The sequence below is a fragment of the Drosophila persimilis genome, unplaced genomic scaffold (assembly GCF_003286085.1).
Source record: "Drosophila persimilis strain 14011-0111.01,24,50 unplaced genomic scaffold, DperRS2 tig00000000-arrow-pilon, whole genome shotgun sequence".
Taxonomy (NCBI): Eukaryota; Metazoa; Arthropoda; class Insecta; order Diptera; family Drosophilidae; genus Drosophila; species Drosophila persimilis.
Genome location: NW_020825288.1, coordinates 25586550 through 25612254, shown reverse-complemented (window position 1 = coordinate 25612254; position 25705 = coordinate 25586550). Strand labels below are relative to the sequence as shown.

Here is a 25705-nt window from a genome sequence, read left to right as displayed (position 1 = left end):
CTATGCTTCTTTATTTAACTCTTTCTGGCTGACCAGCAAAAACAACTCTTGAAAAAACAGTCGAAATCTATACCCAACAAAAAATACAACAAAAACGCAATGAAATTCGCAACAAATTAACAAAAGAAACTAGGAAAAAACATGAAGCCCGAAACCACCGAAACAAAAAATTGATTCTAATTAAAAAAAAAATACAAAAAAAAAATACAAATATTGTGCAATTTGTGAGGCAAACTTTCAGCGAGGGTTGCCACACCAGTCGGAGGAATATGTGCGGTTTCCCCCCCTCCCCACTCCGTTGGTGTCTCTGTGCAATCGGAAAGTGCAATGTAATTGAATTAACCAAAACTCTCCACAGTCCGTACTCCCTACTCGTGTGCAACACTAATGCAATTAATGTCGTGTAATCCAATTACAATGTTTCACTCAATCTTTGTAGACATTTTAATGCAATAAAGTGTGTACACACTGTTCGTACTTTCAATCAATTTTACTTCGGTTTCGACTACATTGTTGTGGCGATTCTTATCCCCCATTGCCCATCTATTCGCTGAACACGTTTCTTCTCCGCTAAGTTTTCGGCTTGTTTATGATCTTGACATTTTCCTTTCTGGTAGAACTTGCTGTAGATTAAGATTTCTTTTATTGCCTTCCAGCCCGGGCCAGAAATGTGGCTCTGCCGCCTCGGACTATAGTTAATTAGTGACTCGATTGACGTCGTGTTTGTGTCTAGCTTTTGGCACTCCAAGCTCATCAGTTTTTATGGATTAACTTGCAATCGAGTGGCCCAGGCGAACCAAAGACGAAGCCGAAGCCGATGGAGGGGCGCTGCCGCATGACGCGTGAGGCGTACAAGCAGGAAAGATAGATGTGTACTAATCACGGGAAAGGTGTTCCTGCTAGTCTTATTAATCTCCGAAGAGCAGTACACGTCATTCGGGAGATGATTTGACGAAGAAATATGTGGATTTCTTCAGTCATGCCACAAATTCTTTGGCCAGCCAAAGCCGTTCGACTTGTTTCCAAAGTTAGCCGATAAATTATCAACTTGTTTCATTAATGCGTTGTATTGGATTTGATTCCCATTTGCTTTGTGCTTCGGACGACAACAATCCTTCACTTCACGAGTAGGCAAATTTCTATAAAATACTCTGTCCATCCATCCATCAGATTTGCCTTCAGTCCACATTTCGTTGAACTGCGACATTTGTTATGCAAATTTCGAAACGAATACGAAAACGAGTATCGTCTTTGAGGCCTACCAATGCGTTTACTGAACTCTCGTTTACGAATTCTCCGAGCAACGACTCGGGGTTTCTGCATTTGAATTCGATTCGAAATCAGCTGTGCTTATCCAAGTTTAAATTTAGTCGCTGCCCTCTGAATAATCTGAATATTTCTAATCAAATAAATTAAACGTTTTAATAGGTTTGAGTATTTGGAATAAAAATAGTCCGAAGACTATAAATAAACTGAATATATCTCTATGAAAAATGGATACAAACCCAAGATACTGTGTTGCTATTGTGCTCTATATATCCTCTGCCAAGTATCCCCCTCTAAACACAGGGTATTCCCTGTCGAAACGATGGCGATGATGATGTCTGTTGATGACTAACCCTCCGCCACCTCATAAATACCTCAATATATCTTGAATATATAAGGATTATAAGCATAAGAGTATGTGCAAATATATAGTATATCTGCTGAATGATTTCTTGGCCAAAATTCCCGCCGCAGAGAGTCCGGAACACACGAGCATCCGAGGGGGTCTGTTCTCTGTCCATCTGCTGCGCCGTGGTGCCCCACTAATTGCCCAAACAAAATGCTTAGCCGCAGAGTTTAGTAAATAAAAACTAATTGGCATTGCATGCCCCCCCCTCCCTCCCACTACTGATCCCCAGTGACGCACGTGGCGCACAGATTTTGTTTAGCACAAATTATACAACACTGTCTGCAGGGCGAGCCGTCTGTGAGGGAGCTCCAAGGCATTTCCATTGCCATTTTCCCCCCTTCAACAAGTTACGTACATTGTCACCTACCTGCAACGAGAAGAGAGAGAGAGAGAGAGAGAGAGAGAGAGAGTGAGAAATGGTTTTTGGAAAAAGCAATTTCAGATATGTTGACAAATAAATACAGTTACGGGCAAAAGATTTACAACGCCATTCGGTGGGATATTTCCGTGGCTAAATGTAAATCTCTTTCCGGCTTAGGAAGCGAGACCACACGGAAACCCATTTCGATCTTTAAATTTCCATCTGGCTTTGATGGAAAACAGATTGCTTTCCCGTATGTTTCAACGGATTCTTAAATGTTTAAAACGGCAATAAATTACCACCCAAATAGGAGCTACATCTAAACAAGTCTCAAGTGACTCTCTCACAGAAATACTCGCGGAATATTCATAGAGGTCTCTCCTTCAGTCCTCCTTCAGCATCTCAAAGACGGGCTTAAATATTTGCATTTAAAGCGAAACAGAAGCGTACTGCACTCTGCAGTCCTTGTATCCTTATCCGAATCCTTTCCTTCCAAGAGCTGGACTTCATTCGTTGAAGAACCTGCCATAAATCAGGCGAAACAAGAGCCCCGCGACGGGTCGGCGGGTCAGCAGACCAAGGAGGGACCTCCACGGAGCCGCCTCTGGCCCTCTGCTGACCGGAGGAGCAGAGCAGGCGGTTGTCAACTCCAATTTGGTTTCTTCTCATAAATATTGACGCGAAAATTGTCGCTGGCGTTTGGCTGGTGCGCAGCAGGAGGGGGGGTGATGGGGGGGGGGGCACAGGGTTATTAAAAAATTCATGGCTTGTAAAATGCTGAAAATCCAGGCAATGGAAAATTTAAAATGCCTATAAAGGGGCGTGGCAGGGGAGAAGCTGGGGGGCGGGGGAGCAGTCAGCGAATTGGCCGGCAAAGCGGCTTATAAAACAGAACAGAAACCAATGCCGCTTGCCCTGTGGCCTTTCTGACCGCAATGTTGGTGGTGGAGCTGCAGGAAGGAGGCAGAGTGGGGTGTGGCAAGGGGCACGGGGCACGGGGCATGTGGCATGGCTGCGTTTGACGTTGGCGCACACTCGAAAAATATCATTTACATATCCGTGTATCCGCATCCGCATCCGCGGAGCCGTGCCCGCCGCCTGGCGAGAAATACACGAAAAGCTTTTAAATTTTTGATAGCCCCATCCTGGCCCCCTCCCCGTACCCCTCCCCCCGTACCCGACCCAACCCATCTCCATTTCCCATGTGGAGTTTTCCCTATCCGGATATCCTTTGATTTCTGCCATCAGTTTTGGTGCGGGCTCTGGCTGGGGTTCCCCCCCTTCTCTGGTTTTGCCTTGCGGGATTTTATTTTTTTGTAAATTAAATTTAATTTTCCCGTTGCCTGCGCTCGCCTTCCCCCCCACCCCCTTGGGGGATCCCATTGCCTGATCCTGATCATATTTATATTTCATTTACTTAAGCCCTTTGCCTTTTACATTTTAACCAAAAGTTGAATCTCTACCGACTCTCTCTCCCTCTCTCCCCCTCTCTTTCACCTGTCTCCTTGCCTTTTTAATAGACAATTTTAATTCATTTCAATTAAACATTTTGTTGTTTGAAAAGTGCATCTCTTTAGAGCTCCCCACCCCATTCCCCCATTTGCGTTTTTCCCTTAATTTGGATTTATATATTTTTTGTTTTTGCTTTGTTTTTGGTATTTACTTGGCCCTCGGCTAGAAAGATATTTCGTTAGCGGAAAATATGTATTTTTCTGTGGCTGTTGTTTGTTTTTGTTTGTTTTGTGGGGCGCGGCGTGGCGGCACATCTGTGCGGTTTTTGCCTTTGGTTTGTTTTGCTCTCTGGGATCCCTGGAAGTCTCTGGTTCTGCTTTTTGTTTATGTTTTAATTACGTTTTTGTGGTTGATTTATGCCCATGAAATGGCGTAGGCCGCACCGAGGTGGAGGGCCTTGAGTGGAGCAAATGGAAAGTGGGTTAACAGTGCCCTGGCTGCTGGCCTTATCCACCCATAACTCTGTTGATTAGAACTTTGCATTAAATGTTGGCAGCACTTGATTTTGGCAGCCAACACAGCCTTTAAATGGCAGTCATTCCTCTCGGGTGTGGCAGATGGGAATAGAGGTAATTATTGGGTCTTTGCAAATGGCACAAGGCACTACCCGTATCCCATTAAAAAAAACGAGGGGGAGCCGCGGCCCTTGCTGCGCCATCTCGCTCTCCTCCGCCAGACGGCGCACATTGCACGACGAAGAGTGTGCTTCAGAGACTCTCTGAGCTCTCTGAGATCTTGTCTTCCTTGGCTTAATCTTTAAGTATCGGTAATAAAAAGGAGTTCCCTTCACAGGGAGTATGTTGGTTAGTTTTAGTCCCAGTTTTGATCCTCTAGATGTGCGCCAGACGGCGCACATTGCACGACGAAGAGTGTGCTTCAGAGACTCTCTGAGCTCTCTGAGATCTAGGCGCTCATCGAGAGGTGCATGGCTGTATCGACTCGGCTCTTTCTTGGCTTAATCTTTGAGTATCGGTAATAAAAAGAAGTTCCCTCCACAGGGAGTATGTTGGTTAGTTTTAGTCCCAGTTTTGATCCTCTAGATGTTGTTCGAAGAGATATATGCCACCCATTTGTCATTTGTTTAGCCGCAATCTCGGCCTGGCTGACCTTTCTTATCTGTGATTCCCCCTTTAGTGGGTCGTGGGTTGTGTGTCGCCTGCAATGCGCTTTCTATTTGTTTGAGATGATAAATGACTAAGCCCGGTTCTCCGTCTATCCGGCAATCCATCCATCCATCCGTCTATATCTATCCGTATCTATCCTTGGTTGCATGCACCCAACTAACTAAATATCTGTGTATCTATCTGGGGCGGAGGCTATCTATTGTGTGTATTGTTGCTGGCCACTCGCTTGATGAAGGATGCAGAAGGCAGGCACGTGGAAGGAGATGCTGGGTGCTACGTTTGAATATTTTCCCTATATCCATTTATACTTATGTACATCACTGTACACAGTATATGTACGGATATGTGTGTGTGGCCATTGAACATTTTTCGGTGCTGCCTGCAACTTGTCAGTTTCTGCACAAAGACCATCAATTTATTTAGTTTTATTATCTGCACACGCAGTGCGGAGAGTTCATACTTGCAGATGGGATGGGGAAAATGGGAAAATGGGCAAATGGGAATCGGGTATTCGAGTTTTCGAGTTTTTGGGGTCTGGGGTTCGAGCAGCGGAAGTTCTTTCTATATTGGCTCAGAGCTCTCTCTCTCTCTCTCCCTCTTTCTCGCTGTCTATCTCTGTTTCTCTCTTGGTATTCCCTTTGTTTACGCTTTGCACGCAATGCATAACAGCGAAAGAGCAAAAAAATTTTGTTTGTTGCAAGTGTCGCGGCATGCCCGGGCACCTCCCACCACCCATCGCCCCCCTGCCGACACCCTTCTGCCCAAAAAAAACAATGGAGTGAAAAAAAGGAATATCTTGACACTTTATCGTTAGTCAAAAACTAGCGCAGCGCAAACAAAAGCCAGGAGATGGGCATGGGGCAAGCGGGGCAGAGTCGGGCAGAGCGGGGCGGAGGCAGGCACAACATGACACGTGGGGGAACGGCTATGGCCAAGGGGATGGCATGGGATGGGGGACGAGGGGGATGGGTGGATGGTATAAGGTTTTGGCATTTTCGCGCTTGGCGTTAAATTCCCCTGACAGCTATAAAATTGCATTTTAGAGTAGAGAGAGAGAACAGAGAGAGGGGGAGAGGGAGAGAGGGAGAGAGAGAGGGAGAGAGAGAGAGAGAGAGAAGTGAAGTCAAACCGAAACTGAAACCGAAAGAAAGCAAAGGAACGCAGCGGCAGCGGCAGCGGATACAATGTATCTATGTATCTAATAAATAGTTATTGCCAAAAATAACAAAATTGATATTCCCTCGAGTTGCGAGAGACAGAGAGGGGGAGAGGGGAGAGTGGGGGTAAAGCAAAAGTGCGACATCATTATATAAATTGTGCGGTGGCCAAAGTGAGCATCATATGTTTCCTATCTGTATCCATCAGATACTCAGAAACTCGGATACTCGGATACTAGGGGAATGCAGGCAGGCAGGCAGGAAGGGTGGCTGGGTGGCTGGAAGGGTGGCTTTCTTGTAAGTTTGAAGTGATTTCACACACATGTTTTCCCCAAAGCATCTCTCGTTGCTTTCTCCGTCTCCTTTCCCCTTCTTCTTCTTTGCTCCTCTGTCAACATGACCACAGAATGTTGCACAGCTGTGCGAGAACGGGGCACGGGGGCAGGGCGGGAATATCGAAGGAGGAGCAGAGTTTGCTTTGGTTATTTGTCATTGATGGAGATGGCAATCGAGGCGGGGGCGGGGCGTTTGTTGGGGGCAGAGTGGAAGTGCGAGTGAAGGAAAAACAAACAAAAATTCTTGCACGTGACACGGAAATCATATTTATCCGTTGCCCCCCCACAAATGGAATATTTATGCGATCATCGAAAGAACAAGTTTCTCTTGAACTTCAACAATCTTTTAATACGGAATTCCCTTATTGGCCCCTGAAGCCCCCTCAAAGGGGGATCCCTGAATGGTAGTATCTCGTCCTTGATCTAGGCTTATCCCTGTTATATATTTTCTCCAGGAGGGAAGGAGGCGGAGTGCGGTTTCCGGAATAAGTAAAAACTGTTGGGATTGCAATCTTCGAGCGAGTGAATTTTTATGGGACATCAACAGAAGGCCGCGCCGAGGCACGCCCCGCCCCGGCCTGCAGGCCTTCCGATAACATTTTCCCGACACGTGTCTGGTCCACGTGTGTCCTTGTCGTCTCTGCGGAAAGGGTTACAAACTGCCTGCCTTCCTCATTTAATTTACTTTTTTCTTGTGGCGGTGACGACTGCCTCCACGGCTGTGCCACTTGCGGCGAGATTACACGCTTGTCAGCGGAGTCGTCTCCGCTACAGACACCCGTATCGGAAAAGGGTTCGGTTCTGGCTGTCAAATGAGCAATATGCTTCTGCTCCTGCTCCTGTTGAGAGCTCAGTGGAGGAGGACCTAAGGACTCCATTCACACGAGGGCTTGCATACGTTACCCCCACCCGTCCCCCTTGGTATCCACCCTCTCTGTGTAGTAGTTTCTATCCTGCTTATTAGGAGGGCTCCTCGGAACCTCCAGCCCCCGTGGCACATTCAACTTTGGCCGTCTTGAAAAGTGTTCGAGTGAAACTTAGATGAACTCCACTTTTGGATTACATTTTCCTACTTTTTTTTCGTTTTCTTTGAATTTTTTGGTGCCCAAACAAATTTCCAACATCCTTCCTGCTCTAATCCTCATTTCGGGCAAAAGTTCGCCCTCTCTCTGTCTCTCTCTCTCTCTTGCCTCTAAACGATTATGAATGCGAAAGCAGGCCGCTGGGGGGTGGGTGGGGTGGTGACCCCCCTTACAAAAGAGTAGCCTTCCGGCTACTAAGCGGCTGATGAAGTGGCACTGGCACTGGCACCATCTCCAGCGGCAGCGGCAGGCATCAAGGCATCAAGGCGCATAATTTGCTTAAATAATTTGCAAGTGCAAAGTTATGAATTGCTTGGATGAGCAGCAGCAGCAGGATCCACTCTCCATTCCCGCCCCTCCCCCCTGCCCCCCTTGGGGATGGGGTTTGCCATTTCCGAGGGAAATGCATTTTCCAGCAAATTGTTTCCCCTCGAATCGCACAAAAATTTGCTCGCCCGAACATAAAATGTTAATTGTTTGTTTTCCCCCATTTGACAGACCCTCCCACCGCCCTCCCAGCACCCCACTCCAGCGACGAGGCATACTTTTGTACAATGAGGAAACGGAGCTTAGAATCTACAGAATGGGCACAAAATGGGCAACAACAGCAACAACAGAAGCGACTGAAACGGCGGGAAAAGTGGGTTAAATGCTTAATGATCTCATGATCATCACGATCATGATGAGGATGGAAAACGTTGGGAATGCGAATGCGAATGGGGGAATGGGAATGAGATTGCAACTGGAAATGCAACTGGAAAATCGCGACTGCATATCCGAGTAGAACTCGAATACTTTTCTCTTCCATGTTTGGCTCTGGCTCTGGCTGTGGCTCTGGCTGTGGCTGTGGCTCTGGCTCTGGCTGTGGCTCTGGCTCTGGCTGTGGCTCTGGCTGTGGCTCCGTTTCTACTCAACAATAAAAATTCACAACCGCCCGCCACTGCCACGGATGGATACGCCATGGATGGATGGCTACACGGATGCGCAGATACTTGCTGGGTGAAAGTTTCTCTTGGCTTTTCAGTGGCTAAATGCAATGAAATTCTGATTTTCATTACGAATGCTCAAACAGTGGGTAACTTTTGTCTGAGGAGACCTGAGACCTGACATACCCGCCGCCATTTATGAGAATTATGACAATTTCTCCGAGGCTCTCCCTCCCCTCCCCTCGCCTCGCCGCCCCTCACCGACGTGTGGCACAGTTTGTCTGTGAGTCGCCGTAATTGTTCTTACGTGACACATTTACTCCGCAGAAGAGAGCGAGGGGGAGAGAGAGAGGGGAATGGAAAGGTATCTCTCAGATACTTTGACAGTTTCGTGTGTCTCTTTTCAAATGCGCCACGCGGCGGCACTGTGGCACGTCCGGGCCTAGGCTGGAGTTGACTTTTTGTCAGTTTGTAGGCATCGCTAGCAAATGTATCTGTCAGATACTTCCCAGAAGTCGGTACAGAGATTTTCAATGTTCGGGACACGTTTCATGGGACGGGACAGATGCATCCGTCAGATACATTCGAAAATAATACTATCTGAAGGTAGTAAAAGATACAGAGGAATAGCGACTGCATCTATGAGATACTGTTGAAAAAGATTCTATCTTTAAGATACTTTACAAAATATAAATAGCGACTACATTAGCTTAAAAAAGATAGTATCTTTAAGATACTTTACAAAATATAAATAGCGTCTCCATCTATGAAATAATATTTACATCTGCCAGATACTGTTTAAATAAGATTGTATCTTTAAGATACTTTAAAAAATGTAAATAGCGACTACATCTATGAGATAATATTAGTATCTGCCAGATACTGTTTAAAAAAGAATCTAGTATCTTTAAGAATGTATCTCGACAAAACATGAAGATCCCATCTGCCGATATATTTAATATTTAGTATCCGCATCTGTCAGATACTTTTGCTACTAATATAATGTATCTACAAGATACTTTGTTTGGGAAATAACGCCACAATCGCTACAAGTAGATGTATATGCGACAGTCTGTGAGTATCTGTGAGATACATTCGTGTTTCTGGGTTATGTACACACTGCCCAAAACTCTACCAATTACTGGTCGCCTATCCCGCACACATAGGGATGCCTGCTCGCAAATAATTGATGCCTGCCTGCCGCCGCATAGTATCCCTCAGATACGGATACAAATGATGCCGTCTGTAGCTATTTCTTGACTTCTTGACTGGGTTAACTACCAATCAATGCCCAGCCTAGACAGCAGACAGCACAAATATAGAGACAGGTACACACACACACACACACACACACACACACACACACAGACACACACCCAGAGAGGGGGCCAGAAGGCCAGAAATGATCGACCAATAAACCCAGTGGAAACCAAAACCAAAATCAAATCCAAAACGCACTTAACTCAATATAGCCAACGTTTTGTTCTCCTCTGGCCCCGAGCCTCCCCTCCCCTCCCTTCCGCCACCCCTCCTGCCGTCCTGCTAGCCGTATCGTGTATCGCCTGTGCCACCCACCCCCAGAGCCGCTCCGCATCGACATCATTCAAATATAGTCTCTCGCAGCTAACAAATTGCACTGTCGAATGCAATATTTTTGCTTTTAGCCATAATACCTTTTACATATGCTACGACAGATGGCAGAAGAGCATTTTAAGCTGCCATCTCTCCACCCCCCCAGACAGCACCCACTCTCTGCCCGCCCCCTCGTCGCTACTCTTGAAGCCAAAAGGTAAGTAACTTGCATGCAATGCTCATGCAAGCCAACCGCAAGAGTCAGCAGAAGGGAGTCCTGGGGGCGAAGGACTGTCTCTGCCTCTGTCTCAGTCGGAGGGCAGCAGCCAAGCCAAGGCAGGGAACCAGGCACCAGCTTGTTAGCATGAAATGTGTCTGGGGTCTGGGGTCTTGGCTCTTGGAGGAGGCTCCCTCCCCCCTCCCCCTTGGACCACAACTCAGAGACGGAGGAGGTGGAGGTTGAGAGACCGATGCTGGCAGAGTGATAAATCCTTGCGGCTTTTTATTTCCACTGAAGCGTCGCTCGCTCGCTCGCTCGCTCTCTCTTTGTGTGTCTGTGTGTGTGTGTGGGTGTGACATGCCACGCCCCCCTCCCAGACGCCTCCTTGGCGCGCATTGCATTACAGGCACAATAATTCTTACTGACAGCAGCTCTTGGTCTTGGGTTCTCTTTGGGTTCCTTTTTGGGTTCCTTTTTGGGTTCCTTGCTTTCCCCTGCTTTCGCTTTTCCCTTTGCAGCCACATGAAACGCATTAAATATCCACACTTAGCGCCCAATTAAAGCCCAAGAATCAAACCGAAAGAAGCAGCCAAAAAATACCAAAAAAATACAAAAAAAGAAAGAAAGTGTATCCTTGCTTTTCCTTTCCCTTCCTTCCCTCCTTCCCTTTTTTTTGGCTGGAGGCGGTACTCCCCTCTGATCATATACCAAAAACAAAATGTACGCCTCGTTAATTTCAATTTAAGTGCAGACAATTTTCCACAAAAAATAAAAAAAATACATTTATAAAAAAGAAAAGAATCCAAACACAAAAAAGTGAAAGAGAATCGAAAAAAAAGAGCGAAAAAAAATACATTTTTACAAAAGGCAAAGCGCAAATTAAAGGCTCCATTTTCGAGGGGTACCACCCTCACCCCCCTCCCCTGGAGACACACACACACACACACATTAGCTTTGGAAAAAAAGAAGAGAAGTATTTTATCGTTGGCCAGGAAACAGTTTTGCGGAAGCCGGAAATGTTTCCACTTCCACTTCCATTCCCCCTTTTTTTCTGTTGTAATCCTTTGCTTCTTCTATTCGGATTCCCTCTCTAAAAAGGGTTCCATTCCGCTCCGCAGGGAGGGGGAGGACGGCCAGGAGGGGGGGGAGGGTTCCGCAGTGCATTAAACATTTCACTAATTAAAGTAATGGAAAGGGCAAAGGAAATATTTGCAATTTATTAACAACAAACCAGCAGTTCATCATTCCATTGCCCCTCCCCGTCCCCCTGCCCCTCCCCCTTGCTCCATGGAGGGATAATTGTGTTTGCGACAGTCCCCAATGAATGGTGTCCACAACTGGGTCGAGTGTTTCGAGGGGCGGGGGGGATTCTAATCCCCGAGAATATTTACATAAATTAAAACAAATATTGTTTATATTTTTAAAGTGCTCAAAACAATTGTTGGATTTAATTGTCGTATAAATCAGAAAATTCCTACCAGCCATGGCCATTACAATGAAATCAAACAGCAACTCGGGGTTTAGTCAACTTTTTAAAGGCAAAATAATCCCATATAAAACAAAGTAAGATCTTCCAGAATTCCCAAACCAGTTACAGAATTTAATGTCACAAAAAAGAGAGAAAGAAACCCACAAAAGATGGAGGGAGAGCGGCGGGAGAGAGGCGGGAGAAATGTACTTCAAGTGTTGACAATTGACTTACTGACTCGTAGCTCTTGGCCATAAGCAATACACCGAAAAAGAGCCCAAGAATCAAGTCCAACACGCTCTTCTAGCCACTGGCTCCGGCAGGCATTCAACTTCAAAAGCAGCTGACTTTTGGACACGTTTTTAAGCTGGGCCAACACACACACACACACATGGACACACAGCAAACTACTCTTCAGGTCTCCGAGTGTGTCGTGGTGGGGTCATTGACATTGACATTCGAGTGTGAGCCCCGAAAATCGAGCAAATAAAATTACGAGCACAAAAAGAAATTCTGCCAACAGATGACTGATGAAATATTTGAATTATTTAAATGGCCAAGAATGCCTATAAAACGATGAAATAATTTCTGTGAATAACCAAACAAAGCAACCGGAATAAATACACACAAATTGGGGATTTAAAGAGTGTTTGAAGAGGGGAAATTAAAGTTCAGGAAAGTTTACACATTTCGATTGATTAATTCGAGGAAATCGGTGTGGAATATTCCCTGTCCCTAGTCAAATATTAAGCATCGAATCGGCAAATTGTTAAGCACTTTTTGGCCCATTGAAAACGTATTTTCTTTTGATATTTGCGCCAATTTTCCGTGCATCGTTGGCCAAGTGAATCCGAATCGATTGAGTACGGGGAATTATTTTTGGACAAAGCCGCAAACAAATCCAAATATTAGCCCAATATTTTGACGACTATTTAATGCACTTTAACGACTTTAAATAAATAAATCCACCATGCTGTGTGGCTGTGTGGCAGTGGGCCGGATAATGCCAGCCAGGAGGGGGGAGGACCCAGACTACGACTACGACTACGAAATTTTCCGCACATTTGAGCGGAAAATTATCGATTTATATGTGAGAGGCGGGGGAGGGGGAGGCAGCGGCACGGCAACCAGAATGCAACAAACAGCGGCTGGCAAATAGAGCCACGGACAGCGACAGGGACACAGGGAAAATGATGCCCAGCATTTGATGAAAGAGGCAGCACACAGACGCACCAATACTTGTGTTGCATTTGCAACATTCCCACACACAGACACAGATACAGCTACAGATACAGCTACAGATACAGCTACGGCGGAGCGTGGATGACACTCTCTGAACGAGCAGGGAAATGGGAAAACTCTTTTGGGATGAGAAGAACACACTTCGGGGGGAGACGCAGGCGAAGGCTACTTTTGCTTTTGCTTACTTTTCATTCAAATATTTTCCGCTTGCGAATGGAATTTTCCCTCACGCCCCGCACCCCGCACCCCGCACCCGTGCATCTGTGGTTCAATAAACTGGCGCGTGAATTTTCTATTTTCCTCAAATGAATTCTATTTTGTTGGATTTTGTATCTCTGCTAAATGTTGAACATGTCTCCCCAACAAAATATGGCGCCCAATATAATGAAAGGGGCGGGGGGAACCCACTGAAGAGAAGGAAGAAGTGCAGTGCACTGCGATTTAATCGGGAATAGCAAGAGGAAGAGGAGCTGCCGGCTGCGTTTTGTGGGCCAAAGACGGCCAGAGAGAGAGGCACCTGTACCTGCAGAGAAAGATACAAACCGAATGTGCAGCCTGTCTCGGTTCCCATCGGACATCGGACATCCGAGTACCCGTAATCCCATTTCATGGGCGGGAAAGATACAAAAAGAAGAGACACCAGAGAGAATTTTATATTTCGGTTGATGGTCGAATGTAATAACCCCGGGATCCTGTATCTCTACAGATACACAGATACATAGATACACATTTCTGAGGCTTAAAGATACACATAATCTATGGGAGTACCAGATTGATTCGGACTAGTTCTCGGGCATCTTTTAATCGAAACCTCATTAGATTTCCCCTAGAATTTCCCCCCCTACCCCCTCGAGAGAGCCTTGAAGCTATCAATACACATCCCCCCACGCCCCCCTTTTGCCACCCCATTAATGTGTATATTTTTTGCACTCCTTCCATCGCACGAAAAAGAGAAAACTTTTCATCTTTTCATCGGGTTTTTCCCACCCTCCCCCCTCCCCCCTCTGCCCACTGGGGGAGCACTCTTTCTGGTTGGGTGCGAGACCTTTTTTTATGCCTCTGCTAATTTGCTGTCATTTTGCTTTCCATGCCTAGAGGAGCTTTTCCTCTGCCTTCCCTGCGTCCCCCTCCACCTCTCCCATGCATTATATATCGATCAAAATTCAATTTGTGACGCTTTTTTTTTTGTCAAGGTTTAAAGCCCAGATGGAAGCCCAGGATGTCCAGATGGGTGATGGCTGAGGGGTGAGCGGGGGGGGGGTTGCGGGTGGAAAAAGAATGAAAATTAAGTTTAATTGAAAAAGTTTGTCACATCTTTTTAGCTCATTTTTTTCTCGTTCTCGTTCTTGTTCTCGTTCTCCCTCTCGTTCTCGCTTTTGGTCTCGCTCTCGCTGTCCCTCTCGCTCTCGTTCTTGCTCTTGCTCTGGGTTTTTTGGTTTCTCTTTTCCTCTTTTTATGCGATGACTTACGTATGACCTCGAGCGGTTTTTAATTAACCCAATTTGCAGTTTGAGCCAAAGAAAAACTTTTCACTGAAGATTGCTCTTTGGCTCACGTTCTACAAGCTCTTCACAGACACACACACACTACCCCCTCTCTCTCTCTCTCTCTCTCTCTCTGTCTCTGTATCTTCCTTTCCATCTTTCATGATGCTGTCACTTCAAATTCAAATTCTCTGAGAAGGAGGGAAGGGGGTCTCCAGGTTGGCAAAACTTCAAGTTCGACTTCTGTTTCGATGTCACTAGATATCAATGCCGGAACGAACAGAGATGTAATCTTGGGCTCATGTCGACTTCCGTTGACTTTCTTCGCTTCCGCTCCGCCGAGCACCCACATGATCCACAGCGAGTGCTGCCTGTCGTGCTCCAAAAGATAATCAAGTTATGCTGGAAGGACAGTCCTGGAGTCCAGCTTTAAGCATCGCATCTCTCTCTCTCTCTCTCTGGGAACTTCAAGCCATAAACACAAGATGTTGTCCAACGTTGGAGAAGGTCGGTGGAGGAGGTGGTGGTTGCCGGCTCTCGAATGGCTCCAAGGGAGTATAAATTGGTGGACAGGCAGGCAGACAACACATGTTGTTAATAACTTTATTGTTTGCTCCTCTTCACACCATTTAATCCCTCCCCGTTCCCCCCATTCCCCACCCATTCCTTCGCCTCCTCCTCTCGAAATTGAAACACGTGACCGGACTGGACTGGACTGGACCTTGGACACAATTATAAAATGAGACGAGAGTTTGATTTCCTTTCTCTGGCTCTGGCTCTGGCCTTTCCTCCAACTGTTTTTCTGCGAACGTTGACAGAAAATTAATTAAAAAATTCCCACTGTTGGTGGCAAAAAAAAACTATATAATGAGTGCCTGCCATCGATTGCAGTTCGGGTCAGTTCTCGAATGGCTGGCTGGACCTTCTGCGATTGAGTTAAGTTCATTACGGGGCACGGGGCACGTCTCGATGGTCACAGGTGGCACTGGCTATGGGTTGATGGCTGCACTTGATTGGATTAGTTGGAGATAGTTTGGGGCCAGAGCGAGAGACATTCTCTACGGATAACAAGGGGCTGCCATGCCCGATGCTCTATGATTTTTGGAATCCCAAACGAATCCGCACAATACACCTCCGATTTGCTCCAGTTTTCACCTGCAGCCCAAAAAAAGAAAACCAAACACGTTCCGAAAACAAGAAAAAACTGAGTCAAATCCAAGACAAGCCAAAAACTTATCCACAATCTTTTTCTCTCTGCTCCCTGCATTTTCACCGCTTTTCTCCTCCACAAAGCCGAACATAGAGTCGTTAATGCCGCAGTTTTCCATCCACACATCGCAACACATCTTCGGTCAGTAGTGGGGCAGGGGCAGGGGGAGGGGCAGTGGCAGGGGGAGGGGCAGTGGCAGTGCCAGGGGAAGGGGGAAAATCAGGGTCTGCTCAGCTTTCCTCTGAGCGCGTAGCCACGGCACCTAATTTGCTGCAATTTCCACCGCAGCCAGCGGAAAATTCTTCTGCTGCTTCGTTATTAAAAATGCATAAAATCTGCACAGACCCGCAGCCGCAAAAGGAAGGGGGAGGTGGGATTGCCACAGATACATTTTCCAACGCTTTTTATTTTCTCGTACTTTTTGTTGCAATTTTACACGCAGCGTGCATAAAAATAAATATCAAAAATAAATTAGAGCTACCTGTGGGTTTTTTTTCTTCTGTATTAACTTTTAGAGAGAGGGAGAAAGAGAGAGAGGGAGAACTGCAGGTGCAACCGAAGGCGAAAGAGAAGAAGAGGAAGAAGAGATTGCACTTTAAGCGAAAAGAAATAAATGAAATAAACACCAACAAAAGTTCACACACAACAAAGCCGATGGGGAATAGGGGGAGCCTAAGGGGGAGCACGGAGGGGGGGGGAGGAGGAGCAGCAGTGGGCAGGGACAGGACCGAGACACGTGTGGCACACACTCACACTCACACACTGCTGTTGCACTGCCACATAATTGAAATTATGTTTGGAAATTGCTATTTGCAAGGTAAGCAAGAAAAATGAGCAGAAATGAGAACGGGCCCATTCCCGGAAAGGGCGAAAGATACGAATTTTGTATGCCCTGCAATGATTGGCCTGGAGAAAGGGTACAGTACCGCGAAAGGGTATTCAAAGATAAATCAGAACCGGGGGAAAAGAAGAGCGAAAAATAAAGGTTTAATATTGCAAAGACACTGCAGAGATCGTGGAGTAGGAAATGATTGGATTTGAAGGGGAAGCACCCAAGCAGTGAGTGGAGTGGCAAGCAGTGGAAAGCAGGGGAAAGCATGGGCAAGCAGTGCGGAGGGCTCGTGATCATTCATGTTTGATTTTCGTGAGTTAATTTCATAGAAAGTTGCGTGATTTAATTGATGATGGGACGTCGAACCCGCGACTCCCTCGCGGTGGCTCCTTTTCGCTTCCTGCAACTCCCCCCCAAAACGCACTTGAGCAGAACCGACAAGACGAGGGAGCGAAAAGGGGTCGAGAGAGAGAGGCACAATAAAGTTGGGAGGAAGAAAAAAGCGCATTTGAAAACTTAGTTAAGGGCCAGGCCAATCCAAGAAACAGAGGCAGAGAGGGAGAGGCCCAGAGAGAGAGAGAGAGAGCAACTGTTGTAATGACATTTGGAAAAGGCAACAACAAGAAAATAAGTTTTTCCTTTTGAGAAAAGCCTCTGCTGCCGCTTGTCGGCCTCGAGCACTTTTCAGTGTTTAACTTGTGTGAAGTTTCCAAGTCGGAGTCGGAGTTGGAGTTGGAGTCGGACAAGACGGATAGATGGATAGATAGTTGGGATGGAAGATGGGTTAGACATGGCCACTTGTGGAGGCTAACCCACTGAGCGGTGCGCCTCACGACAGCTGTTGCCAGAGGCAGCCTGTGGTTGTGGCTGGCTGCCACTGCGGCTCTGCGGCTCTGTGGCTCTGTGGCTCTGTGGGCCTTTTAAGCAGGTCAACGCTAGACATGAGCAGCAGATTGCAGTTGTCGAGAAGTTTCGCCTGAAGTTAATCTATTTGAAAAGTTGAAGAGCACAACATATGGGTTGAAAAGAGAGAGAGAGAGAACCGTTTATGGGTATTCTATAAATACTCCTAGTAGAATACATCCCCGACTCTTTTTAGTAGGTATTATTTTGAGGGAAATTTCCCCAATTACTGGCCAAACAAGATCCATCGAATCTGTATCCATCCACTTGCATAACGAAAGCCTTTCACCCGCCCTCTGGCCCAGAATTACCATCTAATTACCATCAGAGTGTCACACACAGAGGCATTTGACAATGACATCTCCCTAGCTGAGTCCCATCCAGAAGCAAGTCGAGAGGCAAGTACCCTGGCGGATGGGGAGGATCTACCTTCCATTCAAGTACTTGGTTATGCACTTTGATATGCGACAGTCAGTCAGTCAGTCTAGAGAGAAATGGAAACCCGAGTGCACGGCACACGTCGAATACGTAATCTGTGGGTGGTGCATGGGGGTTGGGGGTTGGGATTGAGGTTAGCAGATTGCTTTACATGTTTAACAAATAATAAACATTTATTATTTAGCTTACTTTTCGGGGTACTTTCCACCTCCCAGCTGGCGGTGTAAATTGAAATGGAAACGATTGTAGCTTATGGCTTATAGCGGGGGTGTACTGTGATTACGTATTGATGATGATGATGATGATATTCTAGCTCAACCATAATCCCTGTCTGCTCTGTTTTAACCACTTTACAGGGCTTTTTCGAAGCGCATAAATCACTCAATTGGAAAATGCACTCTCGCTCCACACTGGTCTCTGTCTATCTCTAACCCCATCGCTCTCACCCAGACCGCCGCATCCACTCGCTCGGCTCTGGCCCAAAGCATAATTCATATGCTGCTTAAGCCTGGGCCATAAATTTACCGACCAAAGCAGAGGCACACATTAATTAGAGCTCAAAGCGAACCTCTCGGCCACAACCGCAACCGCAAAAAGAACAAAGATTCGCGCCCCAAACCGGGGGGATACCCAAGAAAATCGATGCAAAAATTCAACTAAAATAATAATCAAAGTGTCAGTCAATCCTGGCAACGGAAGATGCTATAATTGTAAGCAAAACAAAGAAAACAATCAACGGAAACAATTACAGGGGCGATTAATTAGGGGGCCAATTCTTCAAGACAATTTCGGATATATTTTCTGTACTGGATTTCACCAATTCAGAATCTCTTTAGACTTACAATATGCTCCTTTAGCTCTTTGCTCCGGATTGGTCCCAGCCACTGATGTAATCCAATGTAGCGTTTTTGTACCATTTTCAAGGCGGGCGCGCCCTGGGCATATGGGCCGCCCAGCAGGGCGCTGGCAGTCTCTAGAACCACCATTTTGTGGCTATCGCTTGGGCTTGTGATAGCTGTTGTGTGTTGTTGCACTTTCCGGCTGATAATACCGGGGACAAACACAAACGATAAATGCGAAACAGATTTGTTGCCTGTTTTTGCTTTGCTTTTGTTTTTGTTGCTTCTTATTGGAGTACTTTCTTTGGTGCACAAAACATTTCAGAGTGTGCGAAGGTCGGGATTGATGCAAGTGATTGACAAACTGTTGACTCAGTGTTCGGTTTGTTCAATTTGTTGTTGGTTGTTAATTTTTTGGTCAGCGTATTTCAATTAAATTTAAGCCACCTCTGCGCCGTCAGACAGACGTGCCGCTCCGGCCGCAAAAGCGATGAGTGACGAGAGGAGGAGGTGGACCCAAGAGGAGCCCAGCAACTGAATGGAAGGAACTCTTATCGGGCTTCGGGTCTCGGGTGGCGGGAGTCGGGTTTCGGGTGTTATAATCTGCACTTTTAATCCTCAGACAACGCCGGCGACGACAGTTTCAATTTACTTTTGCCATTTGGCAATCCTTGAAATCAATTAAATGACACGCACAATCCATCCACAATAAAAATCTCTTTTTCTTCTCTTCTCTTTTCTTTTTCACGTTTTACGATGTATTCTTCTTCACTTTGCATTCATTTCCCTCAACTGGAGTGAGATTTGACACTTTTATTTTGTATTTTCTTTACTTTTTAACAGGCACTGATCAGAAAATTTAGAATTTCCTTACAATTGTACAATGTTGGGGGCTATTTGTACGATTGCACTTGGGAAAGCACTTGGGCAGGCCACGAGAACGCGGACACAAACGACGAGACCACGACGTTACGGCGTTACGGCGAAGTATGTGATACGGAAACCGGACAACCGTTATGTTCAAAAGTTCGTCGCGAACTGGCGAACTAGCGAACTGATTCTGAAGTTGACGAACGAGCCGAGCGAAGAGGAACGAACGAAAACACAAACGAAGAGGAAAGAAACGAAGCGAAACGAAACGAAACGAAACGAACGAGCCCCATAAACGAAGCAGAGCACCACCAACACCACCACAGCGCCGCCGAAGCAATTCCCCTAGCGAATGCATTCGTTCAGTAGAAGAGCGCGGCACGGCAAGAGAGCCGGAGAGCGGGAGAGCGCTTGGAGACTTTTTCACTTTGCGAAAAACACTTGTTGTTGACGTTTTTCCACCGCGGCACACCCCAAACCATAAGTGAGAGCGAGAGACAGACACTTCGGCAGGGAGAACGCTCGCAGTGAGAGAGAGCGAACTGTTGCTTTTTGTATTGGAGACTCTGCCCTGCGGCGAACTCTTATACGCCGCAGCAAGCAACAGCATTGCCAGTTGTTCGAAAGAAAGAAAAGCGCAGTTATCTTTTGTAGAATATCATCGCCAGCCGAAAGTTGCCGAGGCCCAAGCGCCTGCGGTGCGGTGCGGTGGGGTGGGGTGGGGAGGGGAGGGCTCGGGTGTATGCTTTGCATAGATAAATTTTGTGCATTGTTTGGTTTTGGCTCAGTCGCGGGAAAAGAAGCGCACAATTTGGTTAAAAACAAAAGTTAACAGGTTGCCACTGCGATGGGAGATGGGGGCTGGAGAAGTTTCGACTTTCCTGCTAGACCTATGAATCATTCGGGGTTGCATTCGCCCACAGCTCCAATATTTAATCTTTAACAAAACTTAATTCATAGTATTTTTAAAGATTTTAAAAATATATTTCTCAAACACCTTTTCTGGTTATACTTTTAAGCCAAAAAATAAAATTTGGTTCATAATATTTGCATCGACTGGACCTATTTTCGTGTGGTTTCATCATTCCTTTTTGCAGTTTCTAAGCATTTGATCCAATTTGAACAACAAATTTACAACGATACATATTTCAAGTAAGGAGATTAAGCCAACGAATTATTCCTAAGATCTTTCTCCTGGTAAAATCAAAAGCCATCTTTTATCCTTGGTTTTTAAAGAAAGTCTGAAAGAGGTTCTCTTTAAGTGTCGATGGATAAGAATACCTTGTCCATATTCCATCAAAGAAGCTTCTTCAGGTTTTCTTTAGCCATGTAAACACCTTTAACGACTTTAACCAAACTTTGACCTTTTTGGCCTGTTCTAGCCCTATGGCTACTGTGGAGAAAATTGTATAAGAACAATTTTGAAATATTTCAGAAAGTATTGTGGAAATTTATTCCTTTCCAGGGTCAAGGGACTTCTATATAATATATATTAATAATCCAAATAAAAAGTTTATACCACAACCACTTTATGACAAAAGAATGGTTCTTTGCAAAATCAAATATTCTAGAGAAATATCCAGTTATAAAGATGTTTAAATAAACTAAAATATTCAAACGATTATTATCTAATATTTTGCATACAAGTTTGGCGTTCAAAAGAAAGTCAAAACTCCAAAGACACGTCAAAAATGTGAGCCCCCTGCCAAGGGAGGCGCTCGGCCATTACCTGAATTTCACCAGCAACAAAGCAAACATGGGAGTAAAAAATAAACCGATTCTAACCAAAACGAGCTTCATTAATTATACACAACTGGATGACAAGTTTCAGACGCCTTGTAAGCATTTTAATGATCATAAACCAACGAAAAGAGCCTGGAGTTGAGCAAGCCCATGCGGAGTTTGTTGACTTCTCCAACAAAGTGTGACTAAACAAATTAAGCCGAGAACCGCAGAGAGAGAGACGACGGACGAGAGGCAGGAGCAGGGGGCAGGGGGCAGGGGGCATAAAGCACGAAGCAGATCAGCAACGAACTCGAAGCGCACTAAATTACGAATTAAGTAAGGTTCGTTCGCAGTACCTGGCAACACATCAAAGCGAGAGCCACAGCTTTTTGAGTGTGAAAAAGAAGCAAGAACGCTTTCAGCGAGTGTTGCGACTGAACGCTGAGCAGTACTCGTACTTGTGTCCCTTCCTTGAAAGGATGAACTGAGCTCCTGTAGGGATTGCACTTAATCTTGTGCATACTTTGGACATTTTTGAAGGGCCTACGTAACGCACGAGAGGTAACCTCTCGTCACCTCTGCAGATTACATTTTCCTACACGAACACAATACATATATCCTCGTACTCCACGTTGTACTACAGGGTAGGAGAGGCTACATACATAAGCGGATTTCATGCACGACGTTCAATCGAGGCAAAGGCAAGCTCGTCTCCATTTATGAAAACTGGAAAATCGCTGGCAATAAATGGAATATCCATCATCATCATTATTATGGTCATCATTATCAGCGCTCTCCCAAATGGGAACAAGACGAGAAAACAACATTTTCTGCAGCAGCAGGAAGAATCTAACGGCATTCGACATCATTCGAGAGGAGAATGCAGAGATGGCCCGTCCACACGGGGAGACGGGCAACAGCAACTTGTTGCAAACCGTAGCCGTGTTGCAGCAACATGGTATGGGCGCATCGGTAATTAAGCGGTAGTTTCTTGTTGCGGCCACCGATCTGTTTCCCCCCTGCCCCGCTCTCACGTGATGCGTGATGCGGGTCTTTGTTTTTGTAGCCCACAAGTTCAACGTACGGAACCCATGAGAAATTAGCACAGCAGCAGCAGCAGCAGCAGCAGCGGCAGCACAAGAGAATTATGCAAACTGCGAGAGAATAGAGCGTTGCTGTGTTGATCTCTCCGTCGCTCTCTCCCTCTCTGGCCTAGGCAATGACATTCAAAAAAGCTGCCAGTCAGGCTTGAGATGGGAGGAGGAAGTTTGTCGCGCTCTCGCTCCCGCTCCCGCACACAGCTGCTTGTGCTCTCTTGTGCCCTGCTCTGCTCTCGCAGTATTTGTGTATTCCAGTCAAACAGCTTTGATTCGAGTTCGTTCACCGCACGAAATACATTCGTATGGCATCAGCACAATACAATAATGATCATCATTATTGGGTTCTCGCCAAATGGAGGACGGGACGCCTTGGCCTAAAAATATTTTCAAGCCAGCCTCCACGCGAACCGCGACCTGCCTAACTGCATTCGGGCCAAGCAGAGCTCTTGGCTTGGGCTCTCCTTTGTTTCTTTTTCCTCTGCAGCACAGTGGGAAGCAGAGGAAAGCGAAGAGTGGGGAGATGGAAGGATAATCCGCATCGCGATAAGCCATTCCTTGGATCTGGGATCTCCTATCTCTCTTGTTACAGCAATTAGCCGACCCGACTGCGGTCGCGCTCAGAGGATTGTGTGTTCTATCCGACAGTAATTAATTAAAAGCACTGCATAAATTTACAAAGGTTTTTTTGCACAGTTTGTCTCTTGCTCTTTAGCGAGAGGGTGCTATTATTTTAGTCTCTGCTTTGCTTTGCTTTGCTTTCCTTTGCTTTGCGACTTTGTCTTTGAAAAATGATTGACAGTCTTGCCTCTCTTTCTGCCTGAATCATGCAAATCTTTATAAAAATTCGTAAACGTATCTGTCAGTCTCTTTGACAGCTTCTCCGTTACCGTTAATCTTTCTTAGCTAATTAGCAGTCCAGCTACAGCCAGACTCCTATCTGTAACTGTTTCCAGACGCCTCTCTTCCCAGCCCACTCTGCACGACTCTCCTCTAAACAAGTGGCACAGCCGCCGCCTGGTTCCATTCGATTGATTATGAACCACATTCGCGGACCCAAATGGTTTGTTCATTCATTGATTAAATATTGTAATTTGTATAATAATAAACACTAACTATAAAAAAGTCAGGGGAACAAAGTCACATTTTAATATTGGATATTGGATATTGGAGCTGCTGCTCAAAGAATTTCCTGATCATAATTATTGACTAACACGGCACTTTTTTAGCAGATTTTCCACATCTTTTCAAGGTACTTTATTTTCTACACTTCAAAAGCCTTGTCCCCAGCGATATTGTACGTATCGATTGGCGAAAGCAACATCGATCTATCGCACAATTCCAAAACTATTGTGCCTATCGATCCATTGCATCATGTTTGGATCAAAGTATCGGAGTACGATTATTTCCTTTTCATTCCCTTTTCTTTCCTTAAATCACCTACGTTTCCCATGAATCGGAAAGGGTATTAACACCTTCGGCACAGCCTTTATTTACTGCTCACTTCTCTCGTTTACTTGTCGCATTTAATTTTAATTATGTGGGCCTATAAATTTACCCCTGAGCTGTGGCTGTCGCTATCGCATTCGCTGTTCGCTGCGGCTTTTGTTTTGCCAAATAAATTCGTTTAGTCTGTCAAGGGTCTATCGATAACGATAACTTAACGCGCTCAGCCGTGCGTGTGTGTGTGTGTGCCCATGCACATTCCTCTGACAATGCATTTCATTTCATTTCATTTGCAATTCACACTAAAGTTAAGTGCCCAACCAGATACGACGGCGCACACAGAGACCTGGAGGACGCTGAACGGGGAACGGTGGGTGGGACGCAGAGGGGTTTCAAGTGTGTCAGTCGGTTGCGTTGAGTGGGTGTCGTGACTCCGGCCGGCAGGGTTGTCAGGTAATTGAATAACGTCCTCGAAACGTAGTATATGTATATGAAAAAAGTGCAGTGTTTTGCACACAACGTTTTTCTGTTCAGTTGGAAACGTAAAAAACAAAAAGAGGCGCGGAATATTTGCCCACAATTTAGATCGAGATGCAGTTGGGATTTTATTAAATCGATTTTGGTTGGAATATAAATTGTTTGCCTGATACAGGAATGAACCTTAATTACTTTTCAATATCTGAACAATCGCTCGTTTATCCTTGTTTTGCCTGCATTCTGCTTCACTCAGAAGAGACTTAATGAGAACATGGCGTAGTCCTCGGTTACCATAGCTCTGCTCAGCACATACTCTCCTCCTCCTTCGCCACTACGAGGACATACATATCTCGTCCATCTCCATTTCTTTCATTCATCAGAGAATCGGAACCACTGCTCATCTGTGCCGCCTGGCCCGGCCCCTCCACTCCATTCATCGGTGGATGGCATATCTAAATTGAATTTATAATAGTTGACAAGACAAGACCTCGCCACTGAACCCAGCCACCGTCACCGCCACCGCCACCCACCTCAGTCGGATGGTCATTCAATTCAGAGCAATTCTCATTCATTTACTTCAATCACTTCTCACATTTTTTTGCCCCAAAGAGGGAGACGGACTCCGAGCGAGGACTGTGGGCGAGCGGGGGGAAAAATGTGGCGAAAATTAATTAAAAATCAATTTGATTTTGATTGTTGACCGGCTTTCAACCCCACAGCCACTCGCCCGCTCTCCTACCACCGACATCTATCTCTCTCCATCCATTGGTAACCCATCTATTTGTTCTCTCTCCCTCTCACTGCCTTTCCCGCTCCCTCTCTCTCCCTGTCTCGTCTCGAATGTTTAATTGACGTTTGGTACAATGTTTGACATTTTTGCTCCACGAACTGACGTTTTTTTGTGCCTGTTTCTGTTTCTGTTCTGTTCTCCCACTCGTTTCGTTTTCAATCTTTTTTATGATTTTTCAATTATGCATTTTGTTGTCAATTTTTTTGGGCCCCAGGATCGGAGCCATGTTGTTGTTGTTGTTTTTGTAGGGTGTACACCCACAAACAGAAAACAAATCAAAATAAAAGAACACTTTTAATTGAATTATTGCGCAAGGAAAATAAATAAATAAGTGGAGACAACGAGCAGCAGAGAAAGAGAGGAAGAGGCAACGGAGAAGCTCCATTTAAATTCGCGTATTTATTTATCGATAATTAAATTCGATTCAATTGATCAGGCTCGTACAAAAACCTACTTTCTATATAAAATATAACAGCACGATGTGAAATGTATCCTGCCAACGAAAAGGAAATTAGTTTAAATTAATTAAAATGCACACATATTTTTTTCAGCGGCCTTTTGCATTGGAGGCAGAGGAGAACCTTCCCATCTAACAGAAATTTTCAATGGCAGGCAGGCAGCAAATGCAATTTTGATGGCCCCAAACACGTAGGACACACAAAACTGGGGGGGCCAAACAGCAGCAACATTTCATGGATATTTTGCTCGAACTGGAAGCCAGCCAAAATAGCGACGAGTGTCAGACAATGCAAATGAATAAAATGAATGTCAAAGCGAAGTGGAACCGAGAGACGAGTACAAAGAGAATGAAAGAACCTCTAATACTCTAAAAAATGTCTACTTATTTGCCTAATACTCTGATTTATTATAACTTATTGTCGTCTTGAGAAATACTTATAAGTGGTTTGGTGTTTAGCTTG

General features: G+C 45.5%; 1 protein-coding gene across 2 annotated transcripts in view; it reads right to left on the bottom strand.

Annotated features, from left to right (window-relative positions):
* The window catches only part of LOC6592084 (maternal protein pumilio), a 97428-nt gene extending 78052 nt beyond the window's left edge, over window positions 1-19376 (bottom strand). For both annotated transcript variants that reach the window (XM_026984559.1, XM_026984560.1), the window contains exon 1: window positions 18384-19376. In XM_026984559.1, the coding sequence (XP_026840360.1) occupies window positions 18384-18527 (144 nt within the window). In that variant the 5' untranslated portion in view covers window positions 18528-19376. The remainder of the gene's footprint in view (window positions 1-18383) is intronic.
* Window positions 19377-25705: the final 6329 nt, after the last annotated feature.